This window comes from Haliotis rufescens, unplaced genomic scaffold (assembly GCF_023055435.1).
Source record: "Haliotis rufescens isolate VD_foot unplaced genomic scaffold, xgHalRufe1.0.p SCAF_36, whole genome shotgun sequence".
In the NCBI taxonomy this organism is placed as follows: domain Eukaryota; kingdom Metazoa; phylum Mollusca; class Gastropoda; order Lepetellida; family Haliotidae; genus Haliotis; species Haliotis rufescens.
In genome coordinates this window covers 1,529,903-1,551,134 of record NW_025964068.1, presented here as the reverse complement: position 1 = coordinate 1,551,134, position 21,232 = coordinate 1,529,903, and the positions used below count along the sequence as shown (strand labels likewise).

The 21,232-nt window shown below is 37.1% G+C and overlaps 1 protein-coding gene across 1 annotated transcript in view; it reads left to right on the top strand.

Moving 5' to 3' along the window:
- Window positions 1-20,531, top strand: part of LOC124124730 (short-chain specific acyl-CoA dehydrogenase, mitochondrial-like) — a 100,408-nt gene extending 79,877 nt beyond the window's left edge. The window contains exon 12 of the mRNA XM_046487977.2: window positions 19,921-20,531. Within this exon, the coding sequence (XP_046343933.1) occupies window positions 19,921-20,073 (153 nt within the window). The 3' untranslated portion in view covers window positions 20,074-20,531. The remainder of the gene's footprint in view (window positions 1-19,920) is intronic.
- The last annotated feature ends 701 nt before the right edge of the window (window positions 20,532-21,232 follow it).

Genomic DNA, 21,232 nt, shown 5'->3' with positions numbered 1-21,232 from the left:
TAACAAGATTATACTAACGTAATACCACCCAAGAGTAAGTACATGTAGATTCAATCAAAATTGTTGAAACGTTTTCATGCAAATCTATTCAACAAACCTATTTTTGATCACTCGCAACTCGGGCGCCATATGTCATTGTTTCACTTTGACCACCAGAAAACATACATCCTCGTATCAGCTCATATTTCGCACTTGGCTGCCTAACTTAGACCTTTGCTCAAAATATACTTGTATGGCCAATCCAGGAAAAAACACTTTTTCTTTCATTTATTCATTTGATTTATAAATACAACTTTAGAAGTGTATTTACACCTAGCTAGGTATGTACATGTACATTTAAGGACATACGTGATAGTTTATTTCCACTAGTTTCCCATTCCATCCCATTCTACTGAAGGAAAAGTTTGAAATAGATAATGATCGTTGGTCAGTGAAAGTAATGGAATTATTTGTCATAAAAGGGAAAATATATTCTTGGTATTGAATTCCGAAAATTTAACCAGCAAAATCTTACATAAAAATGGTTTATTATGTCTTTCCTTTTTTCTTAATTTTGGCCTAGCTAAACTACAACTTGGAGGGAAGATATACAAATTAAAATGGTGGAGAAAAAACCCACAAGAATGCATTGATTTTGCTCTTAGACAAATATTTATTTAAAAAAAAATCTATTTCATACTTAGGATACAAAACAAAGTAGAATCTAATTACTACTATATCACTGGTCGAAGTATTTGGTAATTTAGATAATGCAGAGTGAAAAAAAGACATAAATATAATATAAATATAAAACATCAAAACGAAATCACATTTACACTGAAAACGTTTTGTCTTTCAGAAATTGTTTATCTATATATTGTGAGTAGATCTAATTACTTTTACTGTTTATGTTATAAATTGAACCATTCGAGATTCCAAATGGATGAAGCTAAAATATTAAAAAATCTAGGTTGTTTTAATATTGGATCCATTTTGACAGCTTTCTCACTGAACTCAACTAAATGCACATTATTTTTTTGGAATATCAAGCCTTCAAACAAATATGAAAAGCACATGTCAACATACCAAAATTAGAAAACTGCGCCAAATATTCTAACACTGTTAGTCAAATGATAAGCGGTCTCATTCACTCGTCGGTCGCCTTAGACATTTTCCGATTGTGATGTACAAGATATGCTTATTGTTATTGGGAAAATGAAACCACGTGTATCCATTATACTACCACAACATTAGATCAGCTGTTTCATGTGACGTCATCCACGTCACAATGCAACACGCGAGGTCAAATCACGCGCACACGTGTCCAGACGACAAATTCACAGCGGCAGGAAATCACGGACCGTCTATTAGCCTATTTGAATAGAATTGCAGATTGTAACGAAATAAAATTAATTTTACTCATTGCTGACATTTCATATGACATATCAAATAAGAGTTGAAGACTTGCAATAGATTATCATACGTTAATCGAGAGTACAGTGTACATAAATAATTTGTAAATCTAATATTAATTTTTGATCTAATATCCATGGCAGAATGTTTGAAAACGAGCTATAATATATTCCATTTTCTGAAGAGATTAGTAATGTGTATTTGATGATATATATGCATACACAATTGGTTATCAATTATCTTCTACAATCACAGCACGTACCATGTACATGAGACTCATGGAAAATACTATTTCAGCAAACCAATCACAGCGCCATTATCACAGTTTCTATGAAAGGAAAAACAAATCGAAATCGAACTTAACAGCACAGCGTATCCATAAGCGGTTAATCCAAATACAAAAAAAGGTATTGATGTCATCATTGTACAAGTTATGTTGATGTTTTAAGTAGTTGCATTATGTTTGTATCGCGTGTACCATCGACAGAAACGGGGGCCGAGCTACCACATGTGGAACCGACCTTGACACAATTTGTTTACAATATGGCGTCGACTCACATTAGATGTCGTGGCCACACTTTTGAAATCTCCATTTGCGACAAAATGTGAAACAGTTAGGGCAAGTCACTCACACGGTCAGGTAGTTTGAGCAATCACACATGACTCTTAGTCATTTTATATGAAAAAAGTAGCAGTTATTTGTCTGAACGGGCGAGTATGTAGGACAACCGGTAAACAAGAAATCGTGGCACAGATATGATGCGAACGTGCCCTGTCGATCACTTCGGGCTTGGCCATTCAATGTTTAGGTTTTGATCATGAACCCTGCCCATAAATATACACTATACCAACTTAATATTAACGATTATAGCTATCTTTCCATATCTTTGATTTGAATATTTTCTGTAAATCAGCATCATAAACAAAAAGACAATCTGCACTGTCGGTTGGTATGTAGCGCCGTGCTAAATCGCCATGACACACAGTCGATAAACATATGCAATACTTGAACAAAAAACTTTCGTGGCTGACTAAACGTTAGTACTCTTACGCCAATAACTGTAAAGTGGGGTCTAGTAAATCTTTCTGACCAGTCCGATCAGATGTCTATTTCAAATTGGCTGTCTGATATAATAATAGTTACGTGTATGTGACATGGGTGCATAATAAAAATTGCCTTCATTCCCATGAAGTTCAACTGGCAGAAAAAGATCGAGAAGCGCGGTAACCACATTACTAATGTCGCCATATTTCGCACTCCGTAGCACTGCATAAAATATGAGTTACACGATATTAACGTTTAGATGATTAGGGTGATGATGGTTATAAATATTTTTCTCATGTGTACCGACCGTTCCGCCATTACCGATAGTCGATAAAATATACAAAACGTGTAAATAAACTTGTTCATAAAGGAGTGAACAGAATTGTATTTACGTGAATAAGTATACAGCTGGGAAAATATGTCTTTCTGACCACTCAGGTCATATTTTTTCTTATGAACAAGGATTTTGTCTGAAAATATTTACGTGTTTGTGACATGGGTGCATAATCAAAATTCGCCGTCATTCGCTTGGTGTTCAAACATGGCAGAAAAAGGCCGAGAAGAGCGGTAGCCACTTTACTAATCTCGCCATATTTCGCATTGTATGAAGTATGAGTTACACGATGTTAAAGCTAAGATGATTGGGGTGATGATGGTTATAGTTTTCACTTTGCGCACTCAGTGTTAAATATCAAAATTCACAGTTTAAAAAGGGCATTTTCTCAGGACCATATATGGTCCCTTGGCACTATGCGGGTGTGAAAAGTGAGGGACCATATATGGTCCTGTGGCACCAAGAGGGTTAAGCCATTTAATCGATAGACCTGGTAATATTTCGAAGGCATCTTCCGGTGCATCTCCAAACAAGACTTCAATGATAAGCTTAGAAAGATTAGGTATTGCACTCAAGTTATCTTTTATATCATTGAATTCAGTCACCAAATTTAAACTAACATTTTTTACTGCCGGACGACTATATAACATATGACCTGGGTTTCTTGGTAGGGGAAAGACTAACACACTTTTTCGTTTTGATGGGATATAAGCCCCGAGTACGATTCCACTATTCATTATCTTAGTTAATTGATGTGCCTTACCCATCATCACATATGGTGGGGTAATTGCGATATTCAGTAGCCACTCGATGTTTGCTTCAACCATAGTCCATTTATTATCATCGTTGTGAGTAATATTGTACGAAGTGTTTTTATGGAGTCTACTAACGTCGACATCGCTTAAATTAGATTACCTGTGAATGCAACTTCTTTCTGCTTGTATACATTATCTTGTAAGTGTAAAGCGTATAACTTGCCATTGGTGCCGGGTTTACCGAATCATTCTGTGTCTCCTAAATCTTAAAGCGCAATTGTATTACATTGTCTAAGGTTATGCGTTCCTGGGCCTGATGAATCAACCATTATTTATAATATGGAGTGTTACACTCAAGTATCCTATATGCAAAGGTTGATGTTTTACATCTAATACAGAAATTTTAAGATTTGAAATAATACCCTGCTTTAAATTTTTATATTGTAATGTTGAGAAAGATTCCGTTCTACCACTATTATATTTTTCATCTTTGACTGGAATAGCTCTCAACAGAGTAGAAGGACTTTCGAGTTGAATATTATCCGTCGTGCTTATGTCATGGTGACTGATTTACGACACCCATTGTCTAAAGAACATTTAATTGCAAAGGCTCATTACCCTGGAGCCATGACATCTATATGCCTTGAAACATTTAATTGCTGTTATTTATTAGATGCTAATCCTATTTGTTAACCCCCTTTTTTGTGTACATCGACCGTCTGCCATCCTGAACAGGATGTGCAAGTATGTCACTGATGATTTACTGTTTACATTTATATTTATTACTTACTAAATGTCAGGTGACATTGGCTATATAAGCCTTGGTCCAGAGAGATTGAGAGAAGAGAGAAGGGGTTTGACTCTCTTACCAAGCAGACCTCTCTCCCACAGCCCAGAGTGTGTACCGACTCTCTGTGGCACCCTCAGTTATTTTCTAAGATATTGTAAATTGTTAATTGTTCTTGTAAATAAAATTGTGATTAGTCTCCTGTGACTCTGGCTCTTTGCTGACTAATTCCCCAAGAAAACCAGCACGTCATTTGGAAGGTATTGTTCACCCAGAACATGGAAAAATTAACAACGCGTGGCGGTCCGACGTTGATTAATGAACGATTTGCATACTCGTATATGCAAGAGGCCGACGTATGGTTCTCAGTAGGAAGTGACAACTTGGAGACGGTGGCTTGCGGTATATACAGTTTTACTTCATACATGTAGATATATACATACAAATGACACTATGTGCAAGGTCAGCACATAGTGGTAGTGGTTGTTGTCTTGGTGCCCCGGAGCACCCAGCCTAACCCTAGCTAGGCTAAGGGTAAGACCTTTTTTTTCCTCTCTCTTTTCTTTCTTCTGTCCTTCTTCCTTTTTTTTCTCCTCTTCTCCCTCTCTGGACCAAGGCTTATATAGCCAAGGTCACCTGACATTTAGTAAGTAATAAATATAAATGTAAACAGTAAATCATCAGTGACATACTTGCACATCCTGTTCAGGATGGCAGATGTACACAAAACTGGGGATTAACAATTAGGATTAGCATCTTATAAATAACAGCAATTAAATGTTTCAAGGCATATAGATGTCATGGCTCCAGGGTAATGAGCCTTTGCAATCAAATGTTCTTCAGACAATGGGTGTCGTAAATCAGTCACCATGACACTTATCTGATCAAGATGGATGCACAACTCTTTATAGGGAACTAAATTGGGTAATTTAACTCCCTGCAATGTTTCGTTGGGTTGTATTAACATTCTTACTTCTCCATTGATAAATCCAAGTGTGCTCGCTATGCCTGGGAAAAGAAATATTTCCCTTTCTCCAGCGCTTATAATCAGCATCCCATTCGACTCATTTTGTGTGAGACTAATTCCATTAGGCTTAAAAATTTCATCATTGAGGGAGCTGCGCTGTATTACCCATCAGGTATAATAATGGGAGTGATGTCCACCATGTAGTACTACATCACTATTTTCACAGCACTTATATTGGTCCACTGTGGGTAATACGTTACATCACAGAGAGCAACTTCAAGTTGTCCATCTGAGTTATCGATAGTATGAAGCAGTTCAATAGACTGACCATTTGTTATTCCTGGGAGTGTAACATACATATTGAATATACAAAGATACTATATCACAACTTAAATATGAAATCAACTTACATTACTAATCAGTCGATTTTAGTAAGTGCCTCTGGTGCTATTTTTTTTGTTAAATTCCCTGATATCTTTGAAAAATACAGGTTCACGGCAACTAGTGATAAAATGGTGCACGATTGGTTTCACAATCCAATGCAATTTTGGCAGAACCAGTTAAACTTTGCCGTATGGTGTGCCACAACAGGATGTGGTGTATCTCTTTATGCCCCAGGATTTGAACTAAATAAGTCTGTTTTATCATTTCATGTGTACTATCAGATAAGATGTATACTTAAAGAAATAAGTGCTCCATTACCGCAGGATCGAGCATGGAATTCCACAAATAATCCGTACGATAAGAGGGCCTTCGAACGTATTTGTAATGAATATAATGTTTCTATGAGTAAAGATTGGCGTATTAAAGGAAATAACCATGGTTTAGGCGTTCCTTACACAGGGAAAATAACTGTCAAAGAAGAAAGCAATGATTTATTTAAAGAAGTTAACAAAGGTCCATTTAATGCGTTTAAGTTGTTGCATACCAGCAAACTTTACATAAGAATGTATGATTATTTTCTTAAAGCCATCATTGGTATACAGACTGGGAACTTTGGAGTAATGATTGGCAAGGAGATATTATGAGTTTTAAGAGTGGTTTAATTTATATTGTTACAAAATTTGTACAACTGATCGATGCCGCAAACGCTTGGAATGAATTTCTTAATGATAAAACAGAAAATAATTTTACTAACCCAGGAGTTGTAAGAGTTAATGAATCAATAAGAACTTATGTATTGGCAATTCTTGGTGCACAATCGCAAACACAACTGGGAATAATCGGTTCTGGGACGGCTCTCGATGCGCAAAAACAGTTTGTTGCAAACGTGGAGGATGCTATTAATTCACCAGTTGACATACCATCTTCTATAAAACGTTATCAAGATGTTTTACAGTACGCTCAATCCAAAGTAGACTACGTTTATGCGCCGGGACTATACATCTCTCCGAGTAATATGGAACTTAAGATCGGTCAAATGATCGGTTATAATAATAAAATTGTTATTGCTCCCGATCAACAAAAACCAGTTATAAATTCAAATATTAACACCGAATTAATAACGCAAACAAACACAGGCGAAAGGGGAATAGTCAAGCCACAGACACCACAACAGCCATCTACTGACTCACAACCACAAGTGCCACCACATATTGCAGCTATAAATCAACAACATATCGATGAAAAAACAGCGCTTATAGTAGGTGGAGTCTTGTTTACTCATGATTTAGTTAATGAACTGATTTAGTTAAATAGTCTTTAGCGGATACGTACAACAACCTGGCAATTGCTATGATCAGTGCCCACAAGTTTTGACTAAGCCAAGTGGTGGTCTTAGCTAATAAATTCAAGAGCCAGGAAACTATACTCCCTATTATACCTGGAAGTGCAGACGCAGCTTTCCCAGCGAGCTTTCCCAGTGCTTCTCCGAATGCTTTTAATAGCTTTTTTATCCCCTCTTTTACACCATTTTTATCACTAGGGGGTGTGCCACCTCATGTGCCACCGGTTAATGTGAGAGTCAAAGTTGATATAATAAATCCCAATGTGGTTAAAATACTGGCAATGGTTATCCCCTGTTCTCTGAACAATGTTTTAATTTTATCGACTAGTGTAGTATCATCGTTGAAGACTTGATCGATAGTTTCTCGAATTCGACTGATTTGTGAACGAAGGGCCTCTCTATTACTGGAAGCAGCCTTGAGGCAGGCCGATCTTTCATCTTCTAAGCTACGTAATCTTTCTGCAACGCGGTGTCTACTGAATTCATCACCCGCCTGTTCAAGTTTTGTTTTTTCATAAGCTATATGCTTGTCGAGTTCGGATAGCTTGGCTATATTATTGATGAGTTCTCCCCGCATTGTTTGCATTGCCTTGTCAAGACCTCGTAATTCCCTAATACTGAACTCTGAAGGTTGGTACACTGACCGTGGAATTATCGTAGTAGGTATCCAAGATTTCTCCGAGTCCGTCCGAGGCCACCTTCAAGCTTTCTTCCAAATTATCTATGTTACCGAGTTCAGTACGCACAGTCCGAAGAACCTTAGTAGTCTTCGCGGAAAGTTTTTCTTGTGAGTAGTCTACAAAACCTAATTCATCACGAACAGTGCTGATACAGTGTTTAGCGGCTATCGTAGACAAGGCTAGGGTCTTACGAGTACGAGAATTTATAAGATCAATATCTGGAGCGCCACGCAGTCGCAATGTTCCTTTACCATCTAATTCAAACTTTGAATAAGCACGACCAATTGGGCTAACATCTTTAAAGGTATCGTAATAATCATTAACGGTTGATTGTAAAAGTTCATCGCTAAGATTCATGCCACCAAAGCTGGTTTCATCAGTACCCTCTTCGATTGTACTAGTATCAGTTATGTTATCTAGATTAAAATCATCCATTTTTATATTAAACATAAGTAAACATAATTTTAATATAACAATGTCTTCGCAATACGGACGCAAGTTAAATCCACAACGTAGACTGCAGGATCCATTAGGGGTCAAAGCAATTCGCCAGTCTGTAACTATAACTAATAACCCGAGTACCATTGATCAGAATCAAACACTTCTGGTTCGCTTTCCCAATCTAGGTCCTCATGATGTGTTAGTTCTGGGAACTGTCTGACTAGCATTTAGGATTAATTTGAATTCTACAGATGCTAGCAGGGAGCCTGTTCAGAACATAGGTTGTGCTAAAGTTAAGAAAATCGCTATTAAAATTAGCAGTAATGAAGTTTTGAGTATTGACGATAGCGATGTATATTTCTGTTACATGGATCTCTGGAGAACGGATAAAGAGCGGAAAAACTTACAGTACCAGGGTATTAGTAATCAGAACACATTGAGACTGCGTGTGGGTGCTGATAATGGTGATAATACCATCGTAAAAGAACTCGCTGTTGCTGATGCAATAGGTAACCAATTCTATATTCCGCTCGACTTTGAATTACTAGATTCCCACATGCCCTTCTATCAAGCTCACTTTTAATGACTATGGTAGAGTAATTAGAGCTGCTGAAGATGCTAGCTATTCCATTGACAATATCTCACTGGAGTATGATATGATCACAGATCCTGAACTAGCCAGACAAATTTGTAACCAGTATACCGGAAGTTTAGCTATTTTGTACGATCGCGTGCTGTGACATCGAAAGATCACAAGGAGCAAAAAAGATACGATGTGGAATATCAATCTAAACATCCCCACGAGATCGTTGAAGGGTATTTTAATGTTGTTTGAGGACCCTTCTGAAGCATTTAAAAGAAATACTGAGAAGTTCTACAATCCCAAGATTACAAAAGTAGAATTGACTATCGAGGGCGTGCCTAATCAACTATATAGTCAAAGAATGCTAGCGTATCAACAATGGGATGAGATTAAAAAACTCCCTTCTATAAAACAAAGCCCAGAAGTTAACTGGTCGCGAAAGATCTGTCTCTCGGGGATGTATCGATGGGTGAATACCTCACCACAAAGTATGCGCTTTGGCTCGACATGAGAACCACAGACGATGACCAGCTACATGGTAGTGGGCGGAGAATAGAAAATGCTAGCGAGGGTGTTACTATGCAGATAACGAAGCTACAGGAATCCAATGGTAAATTAAATATATATTTGTATGTTATTATGGACGCGCAACTTAATATACAGAATGGAAGATTCGTGCAAGCGATCTATTAATAATCCTTTACCTAAAGAACCGCACTGCGCTATCATCTGTGGGCAAACAGGTTGTGGAAAAACAGCTTTTATTCTAAATATTTTACAAAGTCATTATCGGGATGTTTTCGATCATATTATTATTTTGTGTCCGACGATAAATGTCAATAAAACATACCTATCGAGAGATTGGGTAATGAATGACAATGGGGTACACAGAGTTGATCCGGGCGATCGTTTACAAGACTGTTTATGAGTATGTCATGAAAAATACAAAGGAGAATCAACCCTTTTCATAATAGACGACTGCAGTGTGAGTAAAGAACTTACCAAAAAGAAAGATATGCTTTCATATTTAGCATTCTCCGGTCGGCATACTCTACATAGCGTTTGCGTACTTACTCAAAAATACAACTCTGTCCTGAAAGATCTCAGAGAGCAGACCAAATGGGTAGCCCTGTTTCATTGCAAAGACCGAGATTCATTTGAGGAATGTCTACGCAAAAATGATGTTATTTATACCAAGTCCGAACGAGATAAAGTCAGAAAACTGTTAGCTTCAACGAAGCATTGTAAACTCGTATTAAAAATTGATCAACCAGTTGCTTATGCAATTGCTTAGCAAAATGTAGCAACTGCTTAGTAAATATAGCAACTGCTTAGCAAAATATACCAAAAATATAGTAAATATAGCAAAAATATAGTAAATTGAACATTAGCGGCTGTTATGTAATAATGTGGTTTGAAATCCTCATTCTTTGTCAACAGTTTATTATTTCTGGCTGTATTGGATATGTTATTTTCCATTATGTTAGACTTAAATATCTCCTTAGGTATTACATTATGGAATGCGACGAACTCATCGAACAAATGCTCAAAGATGAGCCAGATCAAGATGTCGATAAATCTTCGGATAAACATAGAGAAAGACTCGCCGCTTTGGTAGCCGGTGGAAAATGTTCCTAATATTTTGGGGAAAATTATACCATCTAAAAAATTTATCACATGACCGACGAAGAATATACAGTCTAGACTGGGAGCTACCATGACTAAAACAATAGGGTCGGCTATGTTACAACTATACACAGTCGTAGCTAGTACGTTTCTTCCTATCCCAGCAGAACATCACATGTATTTATGCGAATCTCTCGAGAAAGACCCATTCATCGAACACGCTATCAGCTCAGTAAGCTGTGAGTTTTATCATAGATACGGAATGTTCTTAGCTCCACTCACCACAGCTTTAATAACGGCTAGGTATTGTCAATTTAAACATATGTGCCCACTTAATAATAATGGAGATGGAAAAACAACAAGTACAAACCCCGATTGTATCACAACAAGTGAATGAGAAGATACCAGCGATTGCACAATCACAACAACAAGTCAGAGTGACTAAGAATCCTTGAAAAGTTGCAGCTGGTAGGAAGGGTGGGTTGGCGAGGAAGGGGAAACTAATGCATAATACTGAACATAGTCGTCTGATTAAAACTTGGGCCCCCTACGTACTAGGGGTTGTTGCTATAACGGCGGTATGGTTATTTTATAAGACTGGAGAAGAGAAAACGTCACAAGTTCAAAAATTAGATGAGGTTCAATTAGAGTTAAGCCCTCATGTAATGTTATAAAAAGCATGACTACTCCAGTTACAGACGGTAAAATGTTGGTAAACGCAACGTATCATTCAGCGGTGGTCAGCGGCTTGGCCATTGACTATGCCCGTATAGCTAAAGTGATTACTAAAGGCACACCACCAAAGCTAGATTTTAATGGTTACAATATCGGTATGATGATTCTTGATATAGGATTAGCAATGGCAACAAAGGATATGCTCATCAAACAAGGGCTAATCCCAGAAGACATAATGAAGTAATTAAACATTTGAATATTTTATAAACATAGTATTGTTGACCACATCATGTCAACAATTGTGATGATGGTCGGTGGAGCTATTGTTAATGCTCTAGCTTTTTCAGGGAGTAATTATTTATTTTCTACTCTGAGGGAATCAAACGCTAAAGAAGTTGAAGAGGAGCGTAAACATTAGAACAACTCGAAGCAGTGGGCCAGGCAAACAAGTACATTCAATTCAAACGTTTAAGGATGTTGAATCTACTATACACGAATACTTCCTCGTTTATGGAAAGACACTTGACCCAATGCCGAGGCCAACACTCTCTCAGTTTTATACACCATCAGAGGCTCAGAAAGACAGTAAGATAGCTTTTAAAGTGTTTGGGTTGTCTGCAGTTGCTATTTATAGCTACACAATTATGCATAAGCCATGACCTTTCAACACACTATGTCAGGCTGAGTTATATAAGCTAGTCATGTCGCGCTGACTGGCCAAGCTATAAATAGATCTGGTTGGTTGAGAGACTCGATATGTGCTTTTCATTTAGACAGATGATATGATAGGTGTATAATCATGAATCTGTGCAGATATACACTCATGGGGAAGCCAATTCAATGTCAGAAACCATGCGTTGGTGTATATTGCGGTACTCACGCTTTTTACATCAGACAAGGAAATGTAAATTATACGTGTTCTGTATGTGGGATAGGTGTCAGATGTCATTATTGTTTATGTAAGAAACATGGCGCTGATAGGGTTAGGAAGCAGATTATTTACGCTAGGTAGAAAGATTACATCAACGAGAGGAATAGGTTGGGGAGAATAAGATATATGGAAATATAACCATTTAGACAAATGTTTTATTTTGTATATATACCACAATGGTTTTAGTCAGAGAGTTGAAAGCTTTAGCAAAACAACGTGGTCTACATGGCTATTCTCGAATGAGAAAAGCTGAATTGATCGATCTACTCGGTTTGGAATACAACAAACCCCAGACTGTTAGAGAACTCAAAGCTCGAGCGAAAAAAAGTGGGCTGAGAGGTTATTCTCGAATGAGAAAAGCTGAATTGATCGCTTTACTAGATAAAAATCAACAAGATGATAAAAATCAACCAGTTGATGAGTTAAAATTTGTACCCACAGATGGTGTGGGTAAATATCTAAGAGGTTGGAAGATGGATATTAATTACAACGTGGATGTTAATGATGTTAAGCCCATCGTAACAAGCAAAATTAACGAGGAGTTAGATGATTTAAATAGTATAAAATACCAGCTGACGGTTAAAATGTCATTGAGTAAAAGTAGCGCAGACGATAGCACTGAATATACCGAACCATATTTCCGTAGCAATCAAGAAGTTATAACCGAATCCGATACTATAAACGCATCATTAGATACATCAATTCAGAGGATACAAGAAACTTTAGAACGCTGGACTAATAGAAGTTCGGGTTGGGGTGTGGATAAAATCGATAGTTTATATTTAGATATAGCAAATTATATGCCTTTCAAAGGTGGATCTTATATAGATTTACCCCCGTATTATAAGAAGAAAAAAGCCATAATTAATGTAAAAAATAAATCCGATTGTTGCCCGTAGACAAAAATCCAGATAGACCTTCAAGCTATCCCCAAAACGATGGACTAAACCTCGATGGTATAGACAAACCTACACCAATCTCACAAATTGATAAGGTGGAAAAGCAAAATAATTTAGCTATAAATGTTTTCGGACATTCTTCTGAATGAATTGTACACAGGATAAGCTCCGCTCTGGAACATATTCCCAGAATCAATTCATTTCTAATCGAAAAAGATGGTAAATATCATTATACATGGATAAAGAGTTTAAGCAGACTATTATACGATCAAACAACCCATAAGGAAAAGAAATATTTCTGTGAAAGATGCCTACATAGGTACAGCAGACAAGATCTATTAGAAGCGCATAAAGAAGACTGCAGAGGTGTTGGACAGAATGCTATCAGGATCGATATGCCTAAAGAGGGAAAAAATATATTAAAATTTGAACATTATTGTAATCAAATGCCAGTACCATATGTAATTTACGCCGACTTCGAAGCACTTATCAAGCCTATAGAAAATACCGAACGCAATAATCAAGATAGTAGTTTTACATACAAAACTCAAGAACATATTCCTTGTGGGTTTGGATATATAGTTGTAAGGCATGATGGGAAAACAAACCCGCCCGTGATTTACAGAGGTCCCGATGCAGCGGGAAAGTTCCTAGATAATCTACAAAATGAAGAGAGAATAATCAGGGAAAAATTATCTTGTAAAAAACCCATGTGTATGAGGAGGGATGATTGGAGGGCCTATAAGAAGTCAACAAGTTGTCATGTTTGTAACAAACCCCTGAATGGGGATTCTGTAAGAGATCATTGCCACGTCACAGGTAATTATCGGGGAGCCGCTCATAACGAGTGTAACTTGAAACTAAAAATGAATTCTCAAACAATACCCATCCCCATTGTGTTTCATAACCTTAGGGGATATGATTCACATCTCATGCAAGCTATCTCAAAGACCGACGGCGGTTTAACATGCATTCCTAATAATATGGAAAAATATATATCGTTCTCGTTGACTATAACTATACATTATAGGGACAAGGATGGGAAAGCCAGAATAAAGCAAAGTAATGGACTTAGATTCATAGACTCTGTACAGTTTCTGTTATCTTCCTGGACAATTTAGCTAATGCGAACAATCCCGATGACTTTGCAATAATAAATCAATATACCGATCGGTGTCGTCATTTGTTGCTGAGAAAAGGTGTATATCCTTACGAATATATGGATGATTGGTCAAGATTCAACGAAACTAAATTACCACCTCTTGAAGTAACTTAACAGCATCTAAAATAACAGATGCTGATTATGAACACGCTCTGACGGTGTGGGATAAATTAGGTTGTAAGAATTTAGGTGATTATCAAGATCTGTACTTAAAAACCGATGTACTGTTACTCGCCGATATATTGGAGATATTTAGAAAGACATGTTTAAAACAATACGGCTTGGACCTGGCATGGTACTATTCCAGCCCCGGACTCTCGTGGGATGCATTGTTGAAGAAGACCGGCATAGAACTAAAACTACTCACAGATTACGATATGCACTTGTTTATTGAGAAAGGATTAAGAGGTGGTATATGGATGGTAGCGAAAAGGTATTCTTAGGCTAATAATAACTTAGTGGAAGGATATGATCCGAGGAAATCCGACACGCACATATTATATCTCGACGCCAACAATTTATACGGATGGGCTATGAGTCAACCTTTGCCCCGGGGGGTTTTGAGTGGGTCGATGTGAATGATATCAAAGTGGATGATATTCCCTCAGATTCCGATAAAGGGTACATACTAGAAGTTGACTTTGAATATCCAAATTCGTTATATAAAGATCATAACAGTTAACCGCTAGCTCCCGAAAGATTAATGGTGAATAAAGATTGGATGTCGGAATATCAACACTCCTCGATGGGTAATACTAGGTTAGCTAACGTAGAAAAACTCGTACCAAATTTGATGGATAAGACAAAATCTATAGTTCACAACAGAAATCTCCAGTTATATCTATCGTTAAGTATGCAACTAAAGAAAATACACAGGGTTCTAAAGTTTGATCAAAGCCCTTGGATGGAGCCCTATATAAGGCTGAACACAGATTTAAGAAAGATAGCTACCAGCGATTTCGAAAAGAATCTATATAAGCTCATGAATAACTCAGTATTTGGTAAAACTATGGAGAATCTGAGGAAGCATGTTGATGTTAAATTAGTTAGGTCTAATGAGGAAGAAAGACTCAGGAAACTTATAGCCAGTCCGGCTTTTAACAGAAGCAAGATATTCGATAACGACTTAGCCGCGTTGCATATGCAGAAGAGTAATATAAAATTCAATAGACCGGTGTACGTTGGTATGAATATTCTTGACTTGTCAAAACACTTAATGTATGACTTTTATTACAACAAACTTAAGAAGCAATACGGCGATAGATGCGAGGTGTTATATACCGACACAGATTCTTTGTTGATGGAAATACAAACCGAGGATGTGTATAAAGATATGGCAGAAAAAAAAGATATGTACGACACGAGCGATTACCCAAAAGATAATCCACTGCACAGCGTAGTAAATAAAAAGGTGTTAGGTAAGATGAAGGATGAATGTGCTGGGACTCCTATAGTGGAGTATGTCGGATTAAGACCTAAGATGTATTCTATAAAGAAGTCCGATAATGGAGAGATAAGAAAAACTAAGGGTGTTAAGAAGTATGTGGTAAAAAAGCATTATTCAACGGTAGAACATTCAAACATGAGATGAACTCTTTAAGAAGTTACAATCATAGGATATATGGATTAAGAATGAACAAGACATCATTATCCCCCTTAGATACAAAGAGATGGATTGATAAGGATGGTGTAACTACCTATGCTTATGGTTACTGAGGGCGGTAATACTGTATCGTTGGGAACTATGAGCAACTCTTCCCGTACAAATGCCCTACCCGGTCCATCTTTAAGATAATAAAGAATAGGCTCTCCTTCTTTTGTAACCAATCGACTAATGTTATATATCTTAACTCTTTCATCACTGGCTGCCCCAGAGTTATGTCCCTTGAAACCCTGCAGTCCCTGACACTGACCCTATCATTTTTTATGCACTTTTTCTACCAGAAACTTGCTTTTAATATACATTTATCATATACCATTGTAAAGAGGATTAAGTATACTTTAATATTCTTTGTTGTTATTGTCTCTAACCTTTGTTATTTTCTAATTACAGGTGTTTACAAGTGAAATAAAACTTGAAAACACTGAAAAAATGAAAACAGACAATGAATTTTGGCTCAAATTGTATTACAAATCACAAAAATAAATCACAGATACAAGGTAAACATAACACAGTGGTCTTGTCATCTTGGACGGCACAGGTAATCCCAGGTGTTACAGGTAAATTCTCTTCATGCACATCTGTAAACAAATAAACAAGTTTACAACTCTTGGTACTGACTTTGTTTTTTATACTGATGTCACATATTACTTATGATACACTTACAGCCTCTTAGGTAAACTCGTTCACACAGGTAAACTTGTTAACGCAGGTAAACTCGTTAACACAGGTAAAAACACAAATATTTGATTTATTTTGTTCTTTTTCAGGATTTGAAACAAAAATTAAGTATTTAAGTTTTTAAAAAGTTATTTATCACATTATCTGAACATTGAACCACAGCTACTATAAGAATGACATCACAGGGAAGATAACACAGATTGATCTGAAGAGGGAAAGATTGTAAAAGGACGGAAAGATCGTAAATTCAAGTTCTGCAAATATACAAGTTGTGATAACATATTTACAATACACTGCTATTTACAATTGCATAATAAATTAAATCAGTACTTTATTAAATCAATTAATAAATAAATAATCATTACAGTTACTAAAATTTAAATTAAGATGTAAAAAACAAGAAAACAAACATGAATATGGAAATAAATTTTATTCAAATTGAGCGAAATATAAGGACATACGACAAACCGGCAAACTACAATTCGGATTGCGATCAGAAAAATAAATTAAAAAAAAAATAACAGATACGTCATGCCACTCACCTTTGTTGTTGTTGTGATCGCTCGTTCACGTGTCGGTGGCTAGATTCTCATTCGTCGCACTGATAATATGTTCAAACACAGAATCATTGTAAAACAGTTGGAAAAAAATCAATAGCACGACTCTTCACTCACCGTGTCAATATATATTCTTGAGTCCTCTTCAAAATCTTCAAAATCCCTCATGTCTCCACTATTGTGGTCCCTCTGCCACTCCCATTCTTGAAAGTTGGCGGGGGGGGACACCTCGTCGAAACCGTCAAAATCTTCACCAAAATATTCGCGAAATTCCCTCTCCCCTTCTCGTAAATTATTCAATTCAACCACATTATTATTCCCGATAGAGTCGTTGTTAATCATCTGATCGCTATCCGAATCGTAGTTGGCCGCCATTACGCTTGATTTACGATTCAAGCGAGAAAAATACCTGTCGCGAAAACAGGTGACATACCCGCGATTTTCGCGCCAAAAAGACGGGGAAATTCCATCGAATGACGTGTCAATAGTGTAGATCTCGTTTCCATATTTAGAACGAGATTACACACGAGAAAGGAAGTAGAAAGAGCGATTTTGTAAACACGCTTGCGCCGCCCGATTTATCAGGCAGCCGGGTTCTGGGCCACGGCTTATGCTGCCCGATTTTTCGGGCAGCCGGGTTCTGGGACACGGTTTATCGTGCCCGATAAATCGGGCAGTCGGGGCGAAAGGGTTAAGGGACCAAATCGGATCGGTTGCGCGACGTAGGCCTCCTTCCAGTTCACCGGGCTGGTATAAATATCTTACGCTTACTCTATCTGGAAGTTTTTGTTCTTTGCCTCTCCTCGGTGCTGAAGATTCGGAATTCACAGATTTCATTTTAATCGTATTGGATGGTTTCTTCCCGATTAATCTCGTTACTTCATTATTCAGCACTGATACAACAGCTGATAATCGTGTCACCCATTTGGTTGATTTTAATCGCTCAGATTTCTTTTGAACCCCATACTGATAGCCAAACAAACGTTCCGCTAATGTCTGGTTAAATCTTTCAATGATAGCTTGACTAATGTGGGCCTCTTTTTCACCACGCCTGATTTCAACATTGTGCTTTGTTAATAGTTTAGTTACCGATCCCATCAACTCGCAACCAGGATCTACTTGAAATAGCTTAGGCCATTTTAGTGGTCTGCGTTTATATATGAGGGTCAGTGCATTAGCTTCTTCTGTTGAATCTTTCAAGGTTAAGGGCTCAGCCTCTTTGTATCGACTAGCCACATCCACTACGGTTAAAGCGTATTTATATGTTTTGCGTCTTACCTTATCATGGGGAAGAATCAAGAGATCAGCCTGGTGAACTTCATTCGTTGTAAAAATATCAAACTTCTTCCTCGGTATATAACGTGGTGCTGGTAAGTATATTTGCCACATCGCTTGTTTCTTTAACCAATCCTTGGCCACATCTTTAGATACCTTAGCCGCGGTGGCTAATTTTTGTATTGCTCCTAAACCTTTCCGATATCCTCGTGGGCTATAATAAATTTGATTCATTATTAATTAATATTGATGATTCTTTTAATATGATATCATGACGATTGTTAAATCACATTGTCATTTTGACATAAAAAATTCCCTCTGTAGTGGTGGTATAGGTATATAAATCTGGCTCTAGTGGAAGTGAGCCAGAACCCCCATCATCTATACTACTACCCTTTTTTCACAGCCTTTAGTATATTTTCAAGAATGGCTCTATTTTGGGTTATGTTATTGTTTACCCTTGTAGTATGAACTTTATAATCAAATGTACACTGTACAAGGGCAGAATAGGTTTCAGGCGGCAACCCATGCAAGACCTGGCTGGTTATGATAACATGTCAGTCCTAACTACATTGTGTGGTATATTTACATTCGAGTGTACTGGAAGTGACCTCTGAACTTGACTACGAGTGCACATGCGTGAGCGGAAGCTCAGGTGTTAGATGGGAAAATACAATAGGAAGTAGCGTGGCGGGGATTTGACATGAATTGTCAGTGGTGTGTTGAGTGAGAGAAGGACTAACAGTGGAAAGGGCCAAAAAGGACATTTAACAGGTTAGGCTTCGCGACCAGGTTCATTGCATGTCATCGTACCCTGATGGAATTAGGCATTGCTCAGAATATCAATCACTGGTTTGTCTCGTCTAGAGTTGATTATTTACTGGCCACCGTCATAAAGCTACAAAATTGCTGAATGTGGAGTTATACTACAAACAAACCCTTCCTACTGAGATTTTTTTATATTTTATTTTTTATATTGTCCCCAGAGTTGGAGATTAATACAATATTCCATTTAAAAACATATTTCGGATAGCATAGAATGGCACAATACACAATTAAAGGGTTAGAAACAAACATTGTCCCATTTCAAACCCAAAACGGTTACAACACACAGACTCAAACATGGCATGTATCAACAGAGAGCTAAGAATCAAATACTGAGAATAAAGGTGACCATTTTTTTTGTTAAAGTTATTTTTGTCATCCTATTTTATAGCAATAAATTTCTCGATTGAGTATACGTTTTTAAATAGTTTTAAAAGTATATCTAATTTCGGTTTAGTTTCATTAGATTCCCAAAAGACATGGCTGATGTCCTCATTGACAACATTACAAAAGCTACAAACACTGTTTCCTTCTTTGTGTAGATAATTCCATGTAGAAATCTGTACTGAAAATCTAAGAGTTTTACATCCTTCAGTTTACATCTATAAACCGTAAATATCGTTTTCCAATTAAAATCACAGTGAAAAATTGATTGCCATTTATCACAAACTTCAAGATTATTTTCATTTGATATTAATTTATCATCAAAGTTTCTAGCGCCTTTAACAGGCTTCATCAGATCACTTAAGCAACTGTATATATACAAATTCTGTTATTTTTCTAGATTTCTGGATTGTTGTTTTCCAGAATTCTGGTATATTGAAGATTACATATCTATAGTCTAATATTGTACCTTTCCTGCTGTGATTGATCAAAACTCAGTTGAATCACTCCCTCTGTCCTATGTGCTGTGTTACAGAGCATCCAGGTGCTAGGAGGTATGGGGTATGTGACCGATATGCCAGCTGAGCGACACTATCGAGATGCAAGGATTACAGAGATATATGAAGGCACCAGTGAAATACAGCGCCTTGTCATAGCAGGCAGTCTTGTGAAACAACATGGATCTTAAACTAACATGCAACTCCAGGAAATAGGAACATCATTCACACACAACTTCTTAAATCTTAAGGTCAAAATAATAAGATTAACATCAATCTTTATATTATTGATAGAGACGATATCCTGCAATTACAGCCAATGAAACTCATCAAGTTGCTGCCACTTTCAAAATATGCAGGTTCTCTATTTTGTCATTTTACAAACAATCAATGTGTGTTGACTTTATCAATCAGTATTAGTTGAAAAGAAATTATTGCAATTGTGTTGATACAACAGAATCTCAAATCTAAGTCATCAGTTGTGACAAATTCTTGGTCACATGACAGTGGCTTAAGTCAGTAACAGACTTGCCATGTAATAGTGTATATTATTGTATGTATCCGGAATCATTGAAAGAAAGATTTCAGAAGGAGTGATGTTGACTATGAGTGTGCGTATTTGAAATAAATGGAATGATTTTGAAACCCATTTGTGTCATTTCATTCTGCCAAGTATTCATTGTATTTGAGTTTTGATCTTCTTCCCTGTTGAAAAACGTCTAAACGTCTCCTACAGTTTGCATGACTCAAATTCAATGAACTGAAAAATAGTAACAGTTTATCTTTAGCACCCTTGAAGATCCGGTGTAGAATAGGTCTCCAGCAACCCATGCTTGTCGTAAGAGGCGACTTATGGGATCAGGTGGTCAGGCTCACTGACTTGGTTGATGCATGTCATTGATCTCAATTGTGTGGATCGATGCTTATGATATCAATCACTGGATTGTCTTGTCCAGACTTGATTATTTACAGATCACCATCATATGGCTGGAATATTGCTGAGGGTGGCGTTAAAATTACTAAAGATTAACTTTGTTTGTTGTTTGAGTAAGCAGCCATTTTTGCTAAGTTGGGGTGTCTGTTCATCCATCATTAACACCATTGGGTCACAATAATATATGTAGTCAGCCAAGTCACAGACCAACTTCATAAGTCTAAATTATTTGCCACGATAGCCACAAAATTAAGATAACTTACTGGTATTATCATGAGTGTATCTTATTAGGGAAATACCACTTTCCATGGATTCTGTGTTAGAAAAGGTCCCCCAACCTTTGCTGGCTGTAAGTGGTGACCGAGTGTTTAACCATGATGGCTTGGTTAATTGCCTCTCATCATGCCCCCAATGCC